Below are 23,379 nucleotides of genomic sequence, written 5' to 3' on the forward strand. Positions count from 1 at the left end.
TTTTAAATAATTAGGGCATCTTGCTTACCCATAGGTTATTTCACTATTCATAGCATTTCTATAATTTAAATGAAAAAAGGGGAAACTAAAATCATTTGATTCAACTGCTCTATGAAAAGACTTAGAAAAAGGTGAAATTATAAGCCTAATCCAAGGATTTCATTTCATTACTTAGATTTTATTTTTCAATATGGCAATTATTTCCAATTGGTCACACAGTTCTTTCAGATTTCTAATCAAACATTTAGTCTCTCATCTCTTGACCTAATAATTTTTTCTGCCTCTGTAATTAGAATTAAGAGAATATAAAATTTAGGAAAAGAAAATACAACTCCTATAAATACCACTAAAACAAATTCACATACCTATCTCCTTCCAATTTTGGTATATCTGAGCAACTAGATGAGTCTTCCAGCCATGCCAAAGTTGGTCTCCTTGATTCAACTGCTGAGCTTGGTTCTCCCGATAGAATAAGCTGTTGTACAATTGCTGGATCATATGCATTAATTTCAAACTTTAAGTGCACCTAAACAAATAAACAAAAAGCCTAACTTTACAACACATTTTTCTCAATTACTAATCTGTTACTTCAAAATTAAAACCTACCTTCATAAGTTTGGAAACATCCCATATGCAGATCTTTCCTCGTTTCGTTGCAGCAGCTAGAAAATGAGGGCAGCTCCCCGACCCAAAGCAAGATATTCTGTCAGTTCCATCAGTACAAGGAAATTGTGCAGGACTTGTTGCAAGAGTGACTGACAATGGCACATTCTGTGTGTGCTCGCCTTTCACAAATGGGCAGTTTGGGGAATGTCTCTCGTGTTCAGACCTTTATAAGGAAGGAAAAGTTTACTGAACAACAAAGCTATCAACTTTGCACATTAAAAGAGAACTCCAGGATCATCTTTTCTTTTTTTTTTAAACAATTAACTGAATTTAAAGTATTCTTTATTAAAAAGATTCAAATACCAAATCATTCAATTTTTATCAAGATCACTCTTCAATAGCAGTTGTTCACTTTGATTACAAATAAAGTCAGTCTTACAAGAAACTGAGAAATAAATGCTACAGTAAATTTATGCTAAGTTAACACATTGATAAAATTGTTTGAAGTCCCAATATATCCTCACACTGGTTTCCTACAACTTTAAATGAATAACTATTTTGTTTCAGTTTAAATTCTCCATATATGTACAGCATGGTGACAAGAGTTAACAATACTGTATTGCCTATTTGAAATTTGTAAAGAGGAGATATCTTAAATTAAACCTTCTTACCATACACACAAACACACACACACAAAATGGTAACCATGTAGAGGTGATGGACATGTTACTTAGCCTGACTGTGGTGATCTTTCCACAATGTGTATAAATATTAAAATATCAAGTCATACACCTTAAATATAAACAATTTCTACATGTCAAAGATCTCAATAAAGCTGTTTTTCTCCATATATAAAAATATTATATATGTATATATATAATGCTGATATATATATAGATATCAGTGGCCCTAACTGTAAATGAGATATAATAAAAACTCAGTAAACGCAATTCACATTACAAAAAACTTTTTAGTAAAGATCTGAAAGCAAAAAAATCTCTATAGAGCATGGATAAAATTACATATATTAAAAATGAAGAAATACACCTTTCACACTCACTACAGGACCCCATCAGACAAATAACTTCTCAACAAAATTTCCTTTCAAAGAAACTTAACGTCCATAGACTATACATTATTTCTTTCAAATAAATGCTTATTGAGCAAAAAGAAATGTTAGTTTACTAGAAAACCCTAACATGTTTAATAAAAATAAAATAATAGGACTTCAGATCAAGACTAGTACGACTGTAAGAATTTTCTCAAATATTTAAAGCAGGATCAACTTAACAAAATCATCTGTCCAACTCTGTGACTAACTGATTTCTTTCCGATTATTGGTTTTTTTTTTTTTTTTTTTACTTTCACTAGCTTTAATTACAAGGCATTATTTGAAATGTCAGGATGCTCCTACCCAAAAAAGAACCTTGTTTTAAAAGTCATTTTTCTATTTCCATGGCAAAGAAAGGAAAACTATACTTATAAAAAATGCTATTCCATAGGATGTACATATTTCTTTTTACACTGCACCTACAACTTATCTACATCCATATATATATCTTGGATAATTTGCAATATGCAGGGGTCTTACATAAATGCTTTTACATGGCATCCCCAAGTACATGATCTTTGGACTGGATTCCCTCCCAGCTAAACCCTAAGGTATTTTTCCCCTTTCCATTGTTTTCTCTTACCTGAGTTTTAACTTTGTAATTAAAATTTTATTTACACAAGTGAAACATGACTAGGTAAAATAAAGCTAAAGAGCCACTTCTATGATAATATCCAATCCCAGTATTCTCCTATCCCACTCCAGACAACCACTGTTATGAATTTAAGTGGTATACTTCTAAAATATTTTTATAAGTTTAGATACATATATGTACATACAGAAAATATAGGGGATTTTATTTTAAATAAACATTACTGTATGAATCACTCTGCAACAGCTTTCTTGATATAATAACATATCTAAAAGTTACTGATGGTGATTAACAGAGAGCTAACTGTTCATTCCTTTTAACTGCTGGATTATAGTTGATTATATGAATATTCTATATTTTATTTGGCTACTCCCCTCATGACAGGTATTTAACACGTTTCCAGTTTTTCACTACAGTGACCATCCATTTTATGCCTCCTTGCATACAACAGCAATTTATTCCCTAGGTGAAATAAGCAGAAGTGGAATTGCTAGATAATACAGTGGACCCATTTTATTTTTCACAAACTTCCATCTCCCTCCAAATTAGCTCTATCACTCTCACCATCAAATATGAGAGCGCCATTTTTCCCTTACAAGTTTTTATTCTTCTCCCCCTTACAGATTCAGAAGGCACCCAGCCTCAGTTCCCCAGTCTTCATCAATCTTGTTCCCTCTATTCATTTGGAGCACTGGCCCCAGGCCCTCAGAGATTCTACCAACTGCTTGAGAGTTTGAGGAATCCTGGGGCAAAGAAGTAGAATCCTTGATTCCTTGATCACGTCAAGAAAAAAACAGGTTATAAACAGCCCAAATTGAAAATCTGAATCAATTTTCCCATAGAAAAATATCTGTGAGTAAAGGTGCACTCTATAATGTCATGGAGTAGTTTTTCAGGGATGGGTTAACTAACTTTTTGAGGATCAGCCTGAGAAACTAAAAAATACATATTAAAATGGTTTCTATACATATAAAGATGGTTTCTAGAGGGAGAGACTGAGTACCAAACAGAACTTTAACATAAATTAGAAATTGCTCATAATGAACTCTCAGTCTGCAAACATACACAACTTCAATTTTTCATATTTTCAGTATTTCCCACTGCGACCTGGAATCCATATGTACACTGCAATAGACTTTAGCAAGTTCACCCCATTCACATGAGCTGATTAACATTCAGAGACCTAAAACTAATTTTAGTACAAAATAAGTGATACATCTTAAAACCAAATCCTGGCTCCATCACATCCTAGCCATATGCCCTTTAGCAAATTTTATTTTCTTTATTGTGAAATGAGATAACAATGCCCATCTCATAGAGTGACTGTAAGGATTAAATTGGAGAATATTCTCAGTTCCCTCCTATAAAACAGAGATGATAATAATACCTACTTCATAGAATTAATGTGAGAATTAAATGAGTTAAAAATATATAAAGTGCTTAGGATGGTACCTAGCAAATAGAATTATATAAATATTTGCTATTATCATTACTATTTCTATTAATAAGGACTCAGAGTAGTTATTTGTACAAAGGAAGTTTCAATACATGATCTCTAATGTTTAAGTTCTAAAGTTCCATTCACTAGACTGAAAATCATCACAGATTCCCTAAAATTATTTCAAAATCATAAGACCCTCTTGTGCATTCCCTTTTGACAGTCTGCTCTAAACAGACCAAGATTAAACAGCTACAATTAATCATGCTATTTTAATTTCTTTTATCATAGCCTTACAGTTTTCAGTTGGAGCCTAGTTCCATTCTTTGGCACTTCTCCAAGTACAGATTTGGGGATGCCAAAGAGATAATGTACGCCAAGTGATGTGACAGAGCATAGACAACACCACCCCATTCTCTTCGACAAAGGCAAAAATACAGATGGTAAAAAGGCAAGAATATTATTTTATCTAGATCAGAAAAGTAAAATTTAGAAGCACATTTATAGGACTAACTTAGCCTATTATGTCCAGAAAAATCAAGACTCACCAAGGTTCATCAGTAGGTTCCCAACAAACGAGACATACACTACAAGTAAAACACATGGCTCTATCATCTCCAGATGAGGCAGGCTGCATATTTACAAAGAAGACAGAAAAGGTTAAGAAATATTAAAGTAGCTTCTTAACAAATAAAAATTCTTCTAAAAAAAGTTCATAATTTTAGGTAAAATTCCATACTGAGGAAAAGAAAATTAGCCTACACTGTTTTGTTTCAACGATATACCGAATTGTCAAATGTTTATAAATTTGCTGCTTTATTTGAAAAATTTCACTTCATCAGAAAACGACCCCTAAAATCAAACGTGGAGGCACACACATACCAATCTCTGATCTAGCATCTTCTAATCATCTTACTAAAGTATTCGAAATATAGTTAAGTATATGAAAGGAAATAGTCTAGCAGCTTTATTATTAAAAACTGAATCCCATACAACTACACAAGAAAGGGCAAGTAAAAAGAAAAAGCAAACTAGTGAACTTAATTCCTGTAACATAGTATTCTTTAAGACACATGGGACAAAATGCCATATATATACATGTATATATATATATATATACACACATATATATACACATATATATCAAAACCTAAACTAAAATATACCTCTGAAAACTAACATTAATATTTTTGAGCACTTACTTTACTTAGCACTTACTATGTCAACAGATGTAAATTTATTATATATTTTAGAATATTAAAACTCATCAGCCAACATAGGCAGAAGAGTCTAGAAAACCTATGACTTGATCTCTTTGCAACGATAGTATATAATGAACAAAACTCAACAGAAAAATATCATGGCATCACTTAACAGAGACTGTTTTAGGAAATGATATCAAATGAGAAGAAGGACTATAAATTGTCAGGAAAAATGACCCATATTCAATCCTTAATTTAGGAAAATAATTTCAGTGATTCTAATATTAGTCAGTCTCCAAACTAATCTATCTTTAACTGGAACTCTGACAAACTTCGGATAAAATATTCAAATATATATGGTTTTCTGATTTAATTTTAGGTAAGATATTCAGAATACTTCAAGATAACTAAAGAATAATCACTCTTCAGATTCTTTATGACAGTAACTTCAATGTATTTCAAAGTTTAATTGAATTCTAAAATTAAATAAGCATGCATGATATAAACTGAAATTTAAGTACTAGATTTCTTAGATTCTTTAGCAGTGACAAAACACTGGTAAGCCACTCTATACTACTCAGTTGAAGCTTCCTTTAATTAGTATATTATGCCTATCTAAACTCATTTTCCTTAATGTCCCTCTCCTTTAGCTCAGTGAAGGTCTCGGTTATGTACCATTTTCATGACTTTCTGTCAAGTTAATCCTTACACTGTATACCCTCTTCTTTCCCTACATGAAACTATTTTCCTTGACTAATTATTCCTCCTTCTACACATTTCTTAATCAATTCTTCAATACTATGTATTCAGGTTGCACTTTACTACCTGTAATGCTTCTTCTATAGTTATCTAGCATATGGGTAATTTATATCCCAACAAAATTTAAATTTCAGGAGCAACTGCAATATGTTATTTTTATTGCATTACCCTAAGTATTTACTACTCTGTTATGAATGCGGAAGTCAACAACAGAAAATAAACACATCCAAAAAGAACACTTTTTCAAAAAGCAAATCTGGACAATACTGCCTATTTGGTGACTGTGTATATATATATATATAAAATATATAATCTGAAAGAAAATACTTACAAAGCATTAATTCAGTTGTTAGTTACTTTTAACAAATATCTTTCCCTTTTTCATACACAATACATGATATAGGAAACAGCCAGTCAGTATTATGAAAATAGCTGGTCAGAATTATGATCGAAGGCATAAGAACAAAACAAACCTCACATACATGCATACAGACAAGTACATAGCCAGTTTGCATAAAATGTTTTTGAAAAAATTATTAAAATATTGATACTTTTAACGAAGGCTACAAACGCATATTGAAAAAAATTTTTTGATAGTCTTTTTTACCTGATGATAAAAGCCAGCTTGAGCCATGGGATCCGGCTGTGCCCATCTATAGCCTACGTGAGGCCATGAGGTAAATGTCTCCCGTCTATTAGCTTCACTATACATCAATGATCTAAAAGTAAACATATTTTATGTAATCAAAGTTAGGCACCAAATTATAATGACACTCCTATCCAACAGTGAAGAAAAAATTTTACCGGATTATTAACAAAAACTGGGAATGGTCTAATGACCAGGTTCAAATTTGTATTTTAAATTAAAAATGATCACTTTTAGGAATTTCTCTTAAACAGAGCAGGGAAAAAGAAATCTGATTAATGGTTACAACCGATAAATAATTCCAAGGATAGATTAAATTAACCAATGTTTCATAATTAGCAAGCAGAGAACAGAAAATCTGGAAATGTAGAGGCAGAGACCCATATGCTTTCATCATGTGCCAAGTTTTGCATAATCGGATAAAACCACAACCAAAGGAACAGTGGTTTTATCTCAAGCATATTTTAATATTTTTTAAGTAGAAAGCAATCTTCTCTTCTTTCTCCAGAGAAATCCTTTTCCAAGAAAGTTCGCTTCTCCAAGGAATTATCAAAAAAGGGAAATCTTCACATACGCTTTCATATTAAAATATATTAGCTCACTGAGAGTGCACCTGTGAGAGTACTAGAGTGTTTTTTTAAAGGATTATACCAAAATTAGAAAAAGTCCAAAGAGCTTCAAGTAAGAAAGGACTGATAAGCAAAGCTTACTCTTCCTAACACAAAAGTCCAACTGATAACAGGAAGAAAGAAAAGAGAAAGTGGTAAAAGTCATCACAAAGAGACCAGAAAAATACTTATCTTAAATTCGTCCCTTAAATTAGTATGTGATTTCCTATAACATTGCTAGTGAACTTAGGTTTACCTCATAGTTGTGTTCTGATTTGAAAAATAACAAAGCTGTTGGGTTAGACAGCCTTATCATTTACAAACTACAGATGTCTTCAGGATCTGTGCCATTCTTACAACAGAAAACCTGTCCACTTAGTTATATTACCAAACAAAACAGCAACTGCATCCAGTAGATCCCAACTCAAATCTCCACAAGACCTACGTTCATCGAGGTCCTCGTAAGGTCCCTAGAATAATTTTTAATGGAACAAACCCCACAGACTAGATCAAAATAAATATTTTAAGGCATTTTAACAGTAACAGAAACACTGAATATCCTATTCGATAAACGTATTTTGTAAAATGAAACATTTACCACAGCTTACAGTGATTTCTTTAGAAACCTAGCTACTGCTTGTAAAGAAAATAGTTCTAAAGGGCTGTTTTATAATTTCAAGACAGGCATAGCTCTCAGATAAACATTTATTCTAAGTACATATTTTTCTTTTTTCCCTCCTCTCCAGACATATTTCAAAGAATATTTAAATGTCAGCTATAGCACATCTTACCTGATAGTCATTCAGATTAAAAATGACAGTCTACATTTTGCCCAAAAGATAGAGATAGCACTATTCCTATGGAATATAAAAATTCTTCCCAAATGTTAACACAACCAACAAAAGTTATGTATAAAATAATAAAATCATTCAACAAAAAAATGCAACTAATAAGCAAAGTATCAGTTTACCAAGAGATAAACTAATCAATACTGCAAACTAATATAAGAGCCACACTTAAGATAATAGAAATTAAAAGTTAATTCATTCAGTAGTGTCTTTGCTAACATCAGCATGTACTCTTTATAAATGTACTTCAGAAAAAAGCACAAGAAGTTACAATTCACATTGAATCAAAATGCAAAATGCTACATTGGGAAGGCAAACATGAACTTATCAAAACTGCTAAATTTAAAATTTCAGTATAGCATTTCTAAACTACAGTACTTTTAATAAGAATCTGATAAATGATATTTCAAATAAATCATTTAAGTTTTTAAATGAATGCATTATTTGCCTTTTAATTAGTTTTTTTTTTAAGATTTTATTTTTCCTTTTTCTCTCCAAAGCCCCCCGGTACATAGTTGTGTATTTTTTTAGCTGTGGGTCCTTCCAGTTGTGGCACGTGGGATGCCACCTCAGCATGGCCTGATGAGCAGTGCCATGTGTGCACCCAGGATCCAAACCAGCGAAACCCTGGGCCACCGAAGCAGAGTGTGAGAACTTAACCACTCAACCACCGGGCCAGCTCCTTAATCAGTTTTAAACAAAGCAAGACTCAAAAAGTCTCTATTGAAGAAAATGATAATTGAGGTATGATTTTTGAATACTGTTTAAATCTAGAGCAGGCAGCATAAAAAATTGTAATTGAAAACTGCCCTAGGTGATTTTTTTTTTTTTCATTTTAACTGGGAAATAATATATGGCTCTTATATTCAGATTCTGGCATGGTTTTTTTTTTTTTAAAGATTTTATTTTTTCCTTTTTCTTCCCAAAGCCCCCCAGTACATAGTTGTATATTCTTCGTTGTGGGTCCTTCTAGTTGTGGCATGTGGGACGCTGCCTCAGCGTGGTTTGATGAGCAGTGCCATGTCCGCACCCAGTATTCAAACCAACGAAACACTGGGCCGCCTGCAGCGGAGCGCTCGAACTTAACCACTCGGCCACGGGGCCAGCCCCTGGCATGGTTTTTTAATTTGTCAAAATTTATCTCAAAGGTCACAATATTTCAACAAGGCAAAATAATTCTTACATATTGAATAATTATAATACTTTTAAAGTTGACTCAAATATTTACTAAACAAATACGAAGCTGGAATTTTTAAAATATAGGTTTATGATCCCTTTAAATACCTTCCAGGCACCAAAAGAAACTGTTTAACAGTAATTCAAGTAATAGTTTACTCCACTTCAGTATCTGGACAGAAATGAGAATCTGAATGGTTTCCAAAAATATTCTGAAATATTTTTTTAATCATAACCAAATTTTATAGTTATTCTTGGTTAATCCAAAAAACTAATTGATTCAAACTCACTGTCACATCTCCTTATAAGCAAAGTTATACCTGTCCACAGAACGGCCTGGCCCCACTCCAAGTTCTGGACGTGCACTAGGTAAGAGGTAAGACAATCTGTCCATCACTGAGGATGCCACAGGTAAGGCAGCAACATTTTGATTTATTTTCTTAAGTTCATTCACAATGGCACTGGCAATGGACTTCAACACATGATGAGGAAGATGAAATGTAACTGTGGCCCACTGAAAGAAAATCAGAGTGTAAGCAAAGGAAAACATACTCAACAGTTTTAACAAACCTATAACTCACACATTATAAACTAAAGAACTATTTATCAGTCTCAAGTCAGTTCACACCATTAACTCATCATTTAAAGCAGCAACTTGCAATTATGTAAAAAATGAAACTTGAACTAATTACACTGAAAAAGACAGTTTTGAACCAGATGGTAGCACATTTTCTTACATATCCCATCCACAATTAAGAATAACTGAAAATGACAGGATAACATTTGTCATTCTTCATATTCCTCCAGCACATAAACAATATTAAGCACAAACTAGGCACTCAAATATCTCCATAACAATATCATTGTACAATTTATCACTACTGGGTATATGAGATTTTAGTTCGGCTTAGCAGATTCTTAGGTATTTGTTGTTGTCACCATAATACAGCAAAAGTAACTAACAGTATACATCTTATAATCAAACAGACTTTGATGCCAAGCCCAGCTTCAGCATCAACTATGTGACCCTAGTCAAATTAACTTTAGTTTCCTGCTCCTGTGAAAGAGAGAAAACAAATACCTATTGACATAATGTTCTGATGAGAATTCAAGTGAGAATTGGGACAATAGGAGTAAACATTCAATAAATGTTAGCCACAATTATTTAATATTAAAATAATTACTTAAGAAGTTAGACTGTGAAAATATCAAGTATTATTCTCCCAGAGAAATGTCTATAATTTCATTTTTATATCCTGTCCCTGCTCACCTATAAATGGTTTCTACTCTGTCTAGCACACTCTAGGCAGCCTACTAAATTACTACTTATCTATTCAACTGGAAAAACTTGCAGCAAAAAAATGACTTGGAGTGCTAAAAAAAAAAAAAAAAGAGAGAGAGAGAGAGAGTTCATTCTCTCACTTTGTTTCTAGACCTAACCTGTTCATAGATCCAGAGCCTCTTGGTTGAAAGGGAGGCCAAATCCCCTTGAGAAAGAATCCTACAACAATGCCCCATCTACACACTGTAAATCATACTCCAAGACTTCCCCAAAGGCACCTGCGGGCATTCACTACAGTCACTGTGCACTGGGGAACAAAAACTACTGTGATCTTTCAGACATTACAAGGCAGTAACATTGAACTGACCTAAAACATCACTATGGTCCACTAGTGAGTGGGGATTTTGAGGGCCAAGTGATTAATAGAGTTTTGGTGTCTCAGTGAGCTCTGTAGTTCCCTGATCTATCTCGTAGTTATTTCTCCAGTTCCAAAATGCGTAACTGGAAGAGATAGAGACTAGGCAACTAGAAAGTTTCTCTGATTCTCTCTGAGGACTATTAATACAAAAAAGGCCAAGTGGAAGCCCCTAAAGCTTACATTTTCTACTAAACCAAAGCAATACCACATCCTTGAAGAAACTTCTGAGATTAATGCCACTATACAAGACCTGAAAGATACAGGGGTAATCAAACTCTCTCACATCCATTTAACTGACCTGTTGGGCCTATGCAAAATGTTAAATGGCTCTTGAAGAATGAGTGGACTGTAAACTACCAGGTGGAGACTTTAATTGCAGCTGCTGTTCGAGGGTATCGTTACTGAAGCAAATCAACAAATCCCTCAATACCTGGTAGGGAGTTTTACTTCTCTCAAATACTTTTTTCTCTATACTAATTTTTAAGGACCATCCAAAAGTAGACTGCTTTTATCTGGCAGTAACAGTAAATTTCACAGTCTAACCCTGGGACTGGATCTCACCTTTACCATAACCTAGTCTATAAAAACACTGATCAACCTAACATCCTGTAGATCACCACACTGGTCTACAACATTGATAACAAGCTGATTGGTCCAGATGAGGAGGAAGTAGCAAGGAACTTAAATGCCTTAGTAAGACACATGCAAGCCAGAGAGGATCAACAGTCCCCAGAAAAACTCAGGGTCCTGCAACCTCTGTGAAGTTTCTGGAGGTCCAGCGGTCTAGATATATCAGGATATTTCCTCCAAGGTGAAAGACAAGTTGCTACAACTTGTAATAGCAAACGCTGAAGAACAGGCAGAATGTTTGGTGGGCCTAACTGGATTTTAGACCCAATATCCAGCACATTTGAGTGTGCTGCTGTAACTCAATAATCAAATAATACATGAGGTGAAGAACGAGCAGCTCTGCAGCAGGTCCAGAACCTGCTGTGTTGAACCACAAGATGCTCTACCACCTGTACCTTATGAGCATATTCAATGACACCAGAACGGTCTGCAGCAAGTAAATACGTTTTAAAGAGTTTCTGGCAAGCTGAATTAGGACAATTATATAGGAGAATGCTAGGGCAAAGCCAGGGTCTCTCCTGTAAATAACCGGTTCTCTTTTTGAGAAACAGCTCCTGGCTTCTTAGTAGTTCCTGATAGAAATTAACACCTATTAAATGTCTATGCAATCAGAGCCATCCATCACAAAAGGTGTTATCTGATCCACCAAACCATAATAATGGGCACGAGAGACAAGTATCCTTCATTAAGTGGTTTACAAGAGATCAGACTTGAAAAAGTCCAAAAGGCAAGTTCTGGACATGTTGAATAAGCAAGTGGCTCAGATGTCCACAATACCTACTCTTGTTATAATGCTTCCTTCTCACCCCACATTGATGGCTTCACAGGGAACTCCTTATGATAAGATAATTGAGGAAGAAAACCCTTGGCTCTGACTTACAGATGGTTCTGCACGTTGTATGCTGGTACCACTCCAAAGTAGGTGGCTGCAGCATCACAGCCCCAAACACGACAACGGTAATGGTAAATTTTCTCAGTGGGCAGAAGTTAACCAGTACATTTGGCTGTTCTCTTTGTCTGGATTGAGAGTTGGCCAATCGCAAAAGTAAAGATCCTCACTGATTAATGGACAGTAGCTAATGTTTTGGCTAGATGGTCAGGCATTTGGAAAGATCAGGATTGCAAAATTGTTAACAAGGAAGTCAAGGGTAAAGGTCTAGGGAAAGGCATCTCAGAATAAACATAGAATATAGTGACAGATGGGAACTAGACTTATTGTGATCTCTTCATAATGTATATAAATATTGAATCACTATGATGTACACTTTAAACTAATGTGATAACTGTGTCAACTACACTTCAATAAAAAAAATTAAAATAAAAAAATAAATGGAGTGGGAAAATATTTGTGAAATATGTGAATGCTCATCAAAAAGCATCCATTCCAGGCCGGCCCAGTGGCACAGTGGTTAAGTTTGCACACTCTTCTTCGGCAGCCTGGGGTTCACCGGTTCGGATCCTGGGTGCAGACCTAGCACCGCAGGTCAAGCCACACTGTGGCGGCATCCCAGATAAAACGGAGGAAGAGTAGCAATAGATAAGCACCAATTCCAGAGGAAATGGACAAATTATACATATTCTATCAATGTCACTCACTCTCTCTCCATAGCCACTCCAGCGCTTGCTCAATGGACATGTATGCAAAATGCCATTGCAACAGAGATGGAGGACATGTACAAGCACAACATGAACTTCTCTTCACCAAGACTAACCAGGCTATAGCTGGTGCTAACTGCCTAACTGACCAATAGCATGTAGCAAAGCTGAGCCACCAATACGACACTGCTTTCCAGGGAAAACAGTCAGGTATCTGATTGCAAGTTAATTATATTGGATTCTTTCAATCATGGATTGGGCAGCAATTTCCCTTCACTGTAATAGATACATATCCTGGATAATCATTTACCTGTTCTGCCCACAATACTTCTGCTGTAATATTACACCACTGCCTGTGGACTAATAGAATGGTTTATGCACCATCATGGTATTCCACACAACTTTGCTTCTGACCAAGAAAGCACTTCAACGCCAAAAAAACAAAACAAAAAGGCAGCAATGGGCTCTTGCCTATGAAATTGACTGGTCGGTCTTACATTGCTTTCATCCAGAAGAAACCTGACAAAAATGTGTAATGCCCTACTGAAGACTCATTTTCAGTACTAATTGGGAGAGATGCCTCAAAGGTCGCATCTTACAGGATCATGTATATGCTCTGAATCAATAAAAAATACATAATACAGTTTCTCCCAACAGGGTTGCTATTATACTTAATCCATCCACAGATTTCTCTTTAAGCTTTAAGCTCTAGAGTCCTTACATCCTAAGGAAGGAACGATTAACCAGGGGTACAACCATGGTTCCACTGAACTAGGTGGTAAGACTGCTACCCAGAAATTTTAGGCACCAAGTGTCACTGAATCATCAGTCAAAGAAGGTGTTATTCTACTGGTTGATATAATTAAAACTGACAAACAAGAGAAAACTGGATTGATGCTAAATAATAGAGGCAAGGAGAATTTAATTAGAATCCAAGAGATTCTCTAGGGTGCCTCTAAGTCCTTCCATGTCTCAGAGTAAAAATGAAAGGACAATTATAACAATTTAAACACAGTACCACTGAGGATGTGGATGCTCCAAGAGTGAAGACTTGGGTCACTCCACCACGTACCTGACCAACTGAGGTGCTGGCTGAGGACAAAGGGAATATGAAATAGGTAGAAGGAGGAAGTTATAAATATCAAGTATATCCTCTTGACCATTACAAAACTGAAGGATACAGCAGCTAGGCACATCTTCTTCCCTTTTTATTACATAAATAATAGATGGATGAATGGATGAATAGAGATTTAGATATATACAGACACAAAGATACAAACAGATATATAGAGTGATTATTTTATGTAAGGATTTTTGGTTATAGTTAATTGAGTCTTTATGTAGCACAGTTCTATTACCTAAACAGTTGAGACTGTAATTAAATTTTAGGAGTAGTTAATATCACCCACAGACAGGTAAAGTATCTATTGGAACTTTGTGTCTCTCCTTTCTGGAGGATGGGGAGAGAAAACCTTCTCTTGTTAAGTGCCTCTTGTTAAGTAAAAGTATAGTATTTTTGTTGTATGAAAGTTCAAATATGTATAAATAGTGTTTATAGAGATGCTGAGGAGCCAAAGGAGTGGACTCTGCCAGTTACTAAACTATTGTCTCTGGGATCCAAACCCATGCTTTATTTCTCTTTTCTGTCACGTCAGGATTGTGACTCTGCAAACTATACTTCTTCTTTGCCAACCAGTTTCCTGGCTGTTAGGTTTTGACAAAAGGAACACAGGATAGAAACTGGAAAGCATGATGGGGGAGAAAAAGACTTGTTCCTTGCTATTCCTTGTTCCTGTCACAGCTGTCAATGCTGCTTCAGCAAAGGACCTGGTGGCAGCAGCTGATTCTTCCAACCTTCAGCAGTTTTTTGTTTTGTTTTCTGAGTATTCCCAGAACCAGTCTCATAGAGCTCCCTCAGAGGTACTAACATCAGCCAAGTGGTAGCATTCTTCACAGATCTGAGTCTCAGCTCCATAAGCTCCAAGCTCCTGAGGCACTGACTGGGCAGCAGCGCCTCCTCAGAAGTCTGAGTCTCAGACCCATGGGGCCTACTCTCTAAGTCTGCAGGTTCTGATAACCCTAACCCCTTGTTCCTCCAGATCTGGTCGAGAGCTGCTTCCCAGAGTTAACATTGTGTTACCCCAGGGTTTCCTTTTCACTTTTTCAGTTCTCGAACACATGTTAAATCAATTCCTTACAATAAATTCTCTGTTGGAATGCACAGTATGGTTTCTGTTTTACTAAATAAAATGTCTCATCAATGGAATAAGGTTAATAAAACATGGTAAATCTGCAGAATAAAATTCAATATAAATATTAGGAAGAACACAGACAATCTATGAGGACTGATATGAAAAGATAACTCCAGATACACTCTTAAGTGAAAAAAAGCAAGGTTTACGCTATAGTCTGAATGTCTGTGTCCCCCTAAAATTCATCTTTTGAAATCCTAATCCCTAAAGGTGATGGTTTTAGTAGGCAGGGCCTTTGGGAGGTACTTAAGTCATGAGGGCAGAGCCCTCATGAAAGGGATTAGCGCCTTTATAAAAGAGGCTCCAGAGAGATCCCCTGCACTTTCCACCATGTAAGGACACAGTGAGAAGGTACCAGCTATGAACCAGGAAGAAGGACTTCACTAGAAGGCGACCATGCTGGTGCCTTGATCTTGGACTTCACTACTACCAGAACTGTGAGCAAAAAAATTCTGTTATTTATAAGCTACCCAGTCAGTGGCATTCTGTTATAGCAGCCCAATGAACTGAGACAGTAATCACAATATTTCTGTATAATTACAACTGTACTTGAGAAAAAAGATATTTATAAATGCTAAAGTTATTTTTCAGAAGGTGGCTTTTACCTTCTACCTTATATCCTTTGGTACAGAAATTTTATATGTGTTACATTTACAACTCAGAAAAGATCTTAAAATAAAAATGTAGGAGAAATTAATGAAATATATTCAAGGATTTAATTCTAAGCACCATCTCCTATAGATATCCTCATCATGATGACAAAAAAAAAATTTCAAAGAAAGCCCAAAATGGCTCCACTTTCAAAGACTTATTCCATTCTTCATCAAAGTTCATAAGCTGACAAGAAAGTCTCTTTCATCAGCCTCCTTACCAATGCAGGGCCACCAAGCACAGAAGCCTTAGGAGTAAAGTAAGCAACGTAGTTCCTACAAACTGAAGTTAAACTTCAATAAAAACAGTTTCAACTTTGAAATGACTTATAAGCAAATTCTGTGTTTTAAAAAAGAGAAAAATCCAGAATTGGAATATCTAGAGAGAGACTAGGGGTGAGAAGAGGACAGAAATGGGCAAAAGTATGGAGGTATTCCTTCTATTACAACCCCAAACAAGGTAATTTTTTTTAACTTCTTACCTTAGCAACTTTATGATTTGCTGCAGTCTCATGAGATGTATTTTTTAAACCATCTTTGAGCTGTGTGATGAACAAATCATAACCCTCCGTACTAGAAACATCTACCTTTTCTAAACAGGCTGATAAGAGCTGCTGTGCCTAAATAAAAAAGAAGACGATCAAAGAAAATTAAACACAACAAAAAAAATGTAAATTCAAATAATTTAATCTGTAATGACTGACAGGTACTATACTAAAGTTTACCTACTTTTATTTTTAAACAAACTTAATTAATCAAATAATGATTTGAAGGGCTGTTACAAAATGAAATGAGATAAAGCAATATATTCAGTGAGGTACTACATAGTAAAGTTGCAATACATGGGAGCTATTACAAACCAAAGCAAGATAGAAAAAACTAGAAAAGCTGAAACCATGAGAAAAAAGGAAAGAGGTAAAAAGGTAAAGACATAAAATCCTTCAGTGAGCTTTAAATATTCAAACTACGCAAAACTGTAAGAAGGGACATTCAGTTAAGTCAGCAGGTAATATAAAAAGCCCTTTGCATTGTTACCCACATATTCAATAAGAACTACCTTAAGAGAAATATATGGTTAATATATGGAAAAAAAATACATCCACATTGATCCAACCAAACCTAGGAGCCCATACTTGAGGCAAGACAGTGACAAACTAATGTGGTGCAATAAAGGATGCCTGGGATGGTGGAAGGTCTACAAACAATATTATGTGAACAACAGAGTTATAATTACTTAGATAAAAAGAGAGAAAACCAGTAACAGATGTTAAGAGCAAGCAAGGAGGGGGACATGGTAGAAGCCAGCTAAAGATCCAGCATTTCAGTCAGTGTAGTAGGAAAAATACTGACTTGAGGGTCTATTTCGTATAAGTGTTCAAATACTTTATTGTAATTCTATAGTTCTTTAAAAAACCCAAACAGTTGATACCATCTTTTATTACAGAATATAATATATATCCTTGATTACAATATCAGCTTTATTAAGATATCAACTGGTATAAATTCCTCAAATTAAGAGAGTCTTGAAGAAATGTTCAATACAAGTAGAACTTACTAATTCTCTGTCCAAAAATTTTATACATGCCCCCAGATCCAGATATTCTGATGACAAAAAGATGGCTACTCTGTTTTCAGAACTCAAATTTCCAGCAACATGATGACTGTGATATGACACTAAATGAGAAATCTAAGTGGATATATGTTGGTATCTTTTTTTAAAAGTCTTCCAAATACAAAATAAAAACATTTACACTGCACTTAAACTTCACACCTTGACACTTCTCATATCCTAAAAATGGGAAATACATATATATATTTGCAAAATATATACATGTAAAAAAATAATCGACAACTTGGTATGAAGACAGAAATAATATCTCACTTTATTAGGGAGCACAGTATTATAATTCGTTATATTCTATTTAAGGTGATTTAAAATCCAATAACTCTGAAAAACGTACTTTCAAATTATGTAATATGAACATCAATGCACACAAAAGAATTTAAGCTAAGATAGACTCACAAATTATTTAATGAATATGTAACAGAAAAATACATATGGCTGAAACTTTTAAACTGGGATAAGAGACATGACATATAACAAAAATTACTGGTTGTCCACTAACATTTTTTTAATATTAAAAAAGGGGAGGGATTAAAAGAAGAACCACCTCTTTCCCAGACTTCTCGTTTTGATGTGGCCATGTGACTAAATTCTGGCTAATGGGGTGAATATGAAAAGGGTAAATGTGAGAGAGTTTGTGAAAGAGAACAAGAAGGAATGAAGGAGAGGGGCAGGGGGACAAAGGGAAGGAGGGAGGAAGGGAGAGTTGCAAGGGTCACACCAGTGTGCTCTCCTGGCCTTGTGCCCTCCCTTTCCCCATGAATGGGAAATCATGACACTTAGAGCAACTGTGTTGGACTCACAAAATGGAAGCTAAGTGTTGAGGTAAGCCCCTACACTTGGCCCTGCACTCTTACTAGATAGAAACTATCTTGTTTAAACCACTGTATTTTAGAGTCTCTGTTTACAGTGGTTTAACCTGTACAGTTCACACTTAAATACCACTTCAACAAGCATCACTTAATAATGCAGAGGAAAGACAAGCATTTAAACAAAGTTGTGACCAATAAGGCAATTCTTTGTTTTCATAGAGGTACATATATAATGTCCTCAAAAGACAACATAATTTCATTGAATAGCTAATATGTCTGACATTACATTAAGTACAACAGCACAGTGATAGTTATTTCAACTTACCTCTGTAACAGGTAATTCAAGCTGAACCACATCATCCTGCTTTGAAACTGGAGTTTGCAGAGCAGTGTCTAACAACAAGATTCCATTAAGGTCCTTCCTACACCCTACCGCGTAATCATCCACAAATATAACTTTATCCACGGCAGAAATATACTGACATTTCACCTGTCCACCCGGTTTAGCTGTTAAAAGAACAAAAATTCAACACTTAATTATTTTAAGACCAATAGTGCATTCAAAATAAACGTTTACATAGCAACTAAATACAATATATAATCCTGGACTGAAAAAATGGCCCTAAACAACATTATGAGAACAAGTGATTAAACTTGAATATGTACTATAGGTTAAAGCATCAATGTAAAATTATCAGAACTTGAGAACTACACTGCTGTTATAAAACAGAATTATCATTGTTCTCAGAAATAAACACAGAAAAAGTAAGGGGTAAAATGACATGATATACACAAGCCACTCTCAAGAGAGGAAAAGTAATATGTATGAATATGTGGTGGAATGATAAGCAAATGTGGTAAAATATTTAAAATTAAAATTAGTGGAACTGGGTAAAGGGTATAGGAAAGTTCTTTGTACTATACTATTTCAAAATTTAAGGGTTCAAAACAAAACTTAAAAATATTCAATATTTTCTTTATGTCATGTTTTGCAAAAGTCAATAAGCATAAAGTCAGCATGGATAGTTTCTGGATAATTACCTCAAAAGTTCTTCAGGGCTTTTCTACCTGAGATAAAATTATAGAAAATGTTTGTAATCTAAGAGAACTAGTAAAGCCTCTAGTTGAACTACTACTGAGAAAACACAGTCAATTATCACTGAAGATCAATGTTCCCTGAAGTTTCTGCTGAGTCAATATCAAAAGAGTATTTTAATAGAAAGCCCGTGAATATATTACCCATAATGTCTCAGAATAAGTTAGAGTACAATTTCAAGAAGTCTTACAAGAGACAGTAACATATAGACAGAAACTTTAAATATAATACCAAAATAAAGTTTGGAAAAGATAACATTGGTTTCTACATTTAAATTTACAGTCAAGCACCATATAATGATGTTTCAGTCAACGACAGACTGCATGTACAAGGGTGGTCCCATAACATCAGGACCACATAGCCTAGGTGTGTTATAGGCTATTCCATCTAGATTTGTGTAAGTACTGTAGAGGAGGAAGAAATTTTCCTCTACCCTTCTAGGTTCTTCTGGCTGGTCCAAGAATTAAAGTAATATGAGACAGATTAACAGGAAAAAGACACACAAAAGTTTAATAACACGTACACCTGGATGATACTCAGGAAAATCAAGTAATGTGCCAAAATGGCCAAAGCCCTCACTTTAAACACCATCTTCAGCTAAAGACAAAAGAAGATGTGAGAGCTGGGGAGAGTCAGGGACTTCAAAAGGAAGGCAATTTACAAGGAAGTGAAAAGAAGTAAACTTTTTAGAAACCAAGTGTTTGGGCACACAGAAACACAAGAACACAGAGGGAAGCCCAACAAACAGGCTTTTCTAGGTTCCTCCCTGTCTACCACCTAGTTCACAATATGCTAAGGTGATAGCTTGCTTCCTGACACCAGGTTTTTAATCTGAATTCTTTTAGGCAGTTTAAGGGGGAGGTAACAAGAAAAACTTTCTAAGTCTCTCCTGTCTTAAAAATAAACAGCCTAGGGGCCAGCCCCATGGCACAGCGGTTAGAAGTTCGGCATACTCTGCTTCAGTGGCCCAGGTTTGCAGGTTCAAATCCCAGACGTGAACCTACAGCACTTGTCAGTCATGCTGCAGCAATGACCCACATACAAAATGGAGGAAGACTGGCACAGATGTTAGCTCACAGTGAATCTTCCTCAAGGAAAAAGAGGGGGAGAGAGAAAGATTGGCAATGGATGTTAGTTTGGGGCAAGTCTTCCTCAGCAAAAATAATAATAATAATAAACCAGCCTAAAATAATCATCATGTTACAGAAGACACACTTTGGGGTGGCAAATTTTGTTCCCCTTCAGTACACTCTATGATGTTCACATGATGAAATCGCCCAACAATGCATTTCTCAGAACGTGCCCCCATCGTTAAGTGTCACATAACTGTATAAAGAGATTTATAAGGAGATTAATGTTAAGTGTTTCTGCCACAAATACACAGTCTCTGCAGAAAGACTTTCAAGAATAATAAACTGTGAAATTTTACTGCAGTAGAAAAGATACTCCTCAGTGGGCAAGAAATTCTGCTGCCCGTATACCTTATTCTAAACTTTCAACACATCTCTACAGAACATCCCTGTTGTCAGTACTGCTATTGACTATTGATGCAAAAGCAGAAAAGTGGAAATAAATCAGGGTCCTACTCATCAATCTCTAGGACAACTATGCAACATGTTATAAACAATGAATTTTAGGGCTGGCTTTCTTAATCCCAGATTATTATAGCTCTCTTGGGTTCTAACGAACATCTTGGAGGCATTACAAAACTGATTAGGAACTAATTCATTATCTGCATAAAACAAAGAAAAAATTCATGGAATTTCTACCATTCAGCCCCAGATCTGGAAGTTTGAAACATATGTTACCATATAGGAAAATAATCTCTGTAACACAATAAAATAGGAATATTTACCTAGCACTTCTGAGCTCTAGGTAAAACCACAAGAAACAATATAAATTGTAGGAACTCCGAGTAAAACTGTAAGAACCTGTAAAAATAGTTTCAAAACTCATTAACCACAATTTTTTTTCTTAAACAGACTACTCTTGGGGGGCGGCCCGGTGTCGCAGCGGTTAAGTGCACACATTCCACTTCGGTGGCCCAGGGTTTGCCGGTTCGGATCCTGGGTGCGGACATGGCACCACTTGGCAAGCCATGCTGCGGTAGGCGTCCCACATATAAAGTAGAGGAAGATGGGCATGGATATTAGCTCAGGGCCAGTCTTCCTCAGCAAAAAGAGGAGGATTGGCAGTAGTTAGCTCAGGGCTAATCTTTCTCAAAAAAATAAATAAATAAAAATAAAAGAGACTACTCTTTTCTGAAAGCAGTTTTAGTTTCAAAGAAAAATTTAGGGAAGGCACAGAGATTTCCCATATGTGCCCTGCCCACACACACAACTATAAAGATTTACAAAACCAACTACAAATTCTGCTTTATTGTTTTAAAGATATATAATCAGGTAACAAACTATAAAAATCATAATTGTGTTTAAACTTTCTCAAAGAGGTATAAAATGTAAGAATCTACACCATGGCTTTCAACGGGGTTTCCATGCAACCCTAGAATCCCATAAAATGTCACTAGAGATTCCTCAACAGATCATGACTGAGAAAAAGTCAACTTTGTTTTCTGAACTTCTTTCACAACACAATACTAGCACTCAAAGTAATGCACAGTGACCAAGCAGTCTCCTTGGCAATTTCTTCAGAGGTCTTGCAGGCCCATAGAGCAGCATGCACTAGGACCATGTTCATTCAGACGAATCCATTCCTGGTTTGTGACCTGAATTTGGGAAGGCCATTCACAAGCAGTGAGTGCTCTACTGCACAGGGGGAGACCAGAGACTGAAACAGCTATACTACCTCGAAGGCTCTGCTAGCTTACACGACTTCATCCTAACTAATTAGCACATCTGCAAAGATCCTATTTCCAAATAAGGTCACATTCTGAGGTTCCACCTGGACAAGACTTTTGGGGGAAGATTATTCACCCCACTACAGACCCCTTCTCTGAATCTTTTACTCAGCCAGAGAACTTTATTTTGAGAGAAAGAACTTTGTTAATGTAGTCTGATAGTACAGTCAAGATTAGATTTACTCATCTGCCCCCAGACAAGTCCTAGATTTCTGTGAAGGAAAAATATCCTGAAATGAACAAAGAATAGTCTGTGGAACTTTTCACCTTCTCACATGTTTGAGCAAGCCTTTTATTATTTAACAAGCAACAAGACCAAGGACAGAAATTCTCTAATTGCTGTTAAAAATGAAATCCATGTATGAAGTTAAGTCTGACCCAGAACTGAGTATTTGTATAGCAAAAAACAAGCATAGGTTTCACAATGAGGTAAATGCAACATTTATTTTCACTTATAAAAATAACAATTTTAAGCACATAAAGGTCCATAAAAGAGATGAAAAAAACCTATATAGTAGCCTGATTGTGACTCTCAGTAAGAAAACATCCTTTCAAAGTCTTGTATAACATTGTATCTTAAATTATACTTTTATTCATATCGTTTTGGTTCATGGTTTTATTAGCATTATTATTCAACACTGTCAATAAATTTTAATGTTGCAAATAACATTAATAAACAACTTGCAACCTACATTTAAATTAAATCTCCTAAGTCTACCTTTAAAACACTTAAATCCCATTTTGGCATAAACCAGCTATTTAACAGAAATTTACTTTGCCTTATGAGTGAAAAATGTCTGAAAATAAATTCCTCAAAGAAAGATAAGGTATGCATAACTAATTTTTGTTGTGCTTTCAAGAAAAGTTGGCTAAAAAGTCATTTTTGGTTTTTAAATAGGGGGAAAAAACTCTTGCACATACCCTAAACCACATATTGCACTTTTTTAGAATTTTGTGAAAAAAAAAATCTGTAAAATGACTTTTAGGCCCACATTGATAAAGTAAAATAAAAAATTTCAAGCAGGAAATTTAATACAGGAAAAGCTCAAATTTCCTCCATCTGCACCAGAGATGAGCAAACTTCTTGTGAAAAGGGTCAGATAGTAAGTATTTTAGGTTTCCTGAGACATATGGTCTCTCTCACAATTACTCAACTCTGCCACTATTGTGCAAAAG

At 35.2% G+C, this 23,379-nt stretch overlaps 1 protein-coding gene across 27 annotated transcripts in view; it reads right to left on the reverse strand.

Moving 5' to 3' along the window:
- Positions 1-23,379, reverse strand: part of BIRC6 (baculoviral IAP repeat containing 6) — a 222,506-nt gene that overhangs the window by 168,501 nt on the left and 30,626 nt on the right. For all 27 annotated transcript variants that reach the window (XR_011426501.1, XR_011426502.1, XR_011426503.1 and 24 more), the window contains exons 2-8: positions 18,576-18,757; positions 16,297-16,434; positions 9,307-9,500; positions 6,316-6,427; positions 4,296-4,378; positions 607-829; positions 366-526 (exon numbers count right to left, since the gene is read on the reverse strand). Coding sequence is in view for 24 of the 27 variants with exons in the window: in XM_023619262.2 (XP_023475030.2) it covers positions 366-526; positions 607-829; positions 4,296-4,378; positions 6,316-6,427; positions 9,307-9,500; positions 16,297-16,434; positions 18,576-18,757 (1,093 nt within the window). In the remaining 3 variants the exon portion in view is untranslated. The remainder of the gene's footprint in view (positions 1-365; positions 527-606; positions 830-4,295; positions 4,379-6,315; positions 6,428-9,306; positions 9,501-16,296; positions 16,435-18,575; positions 18,758-23,379) is intronic.

Source organism: Equus caballus, chromosome 15, assembly GCF_041296265.1.
Source record: "Equus caballus isolate H_3958 breed thoroughbred chromosome 15, TB-T2T, whole genome shotgun sequence".
NCBI classification, from domain to species: Eukaryota; Metazoa; Chordata; class Mammalia; order Perissodactyla; family Equidae; genus Equus; species Equus caballus.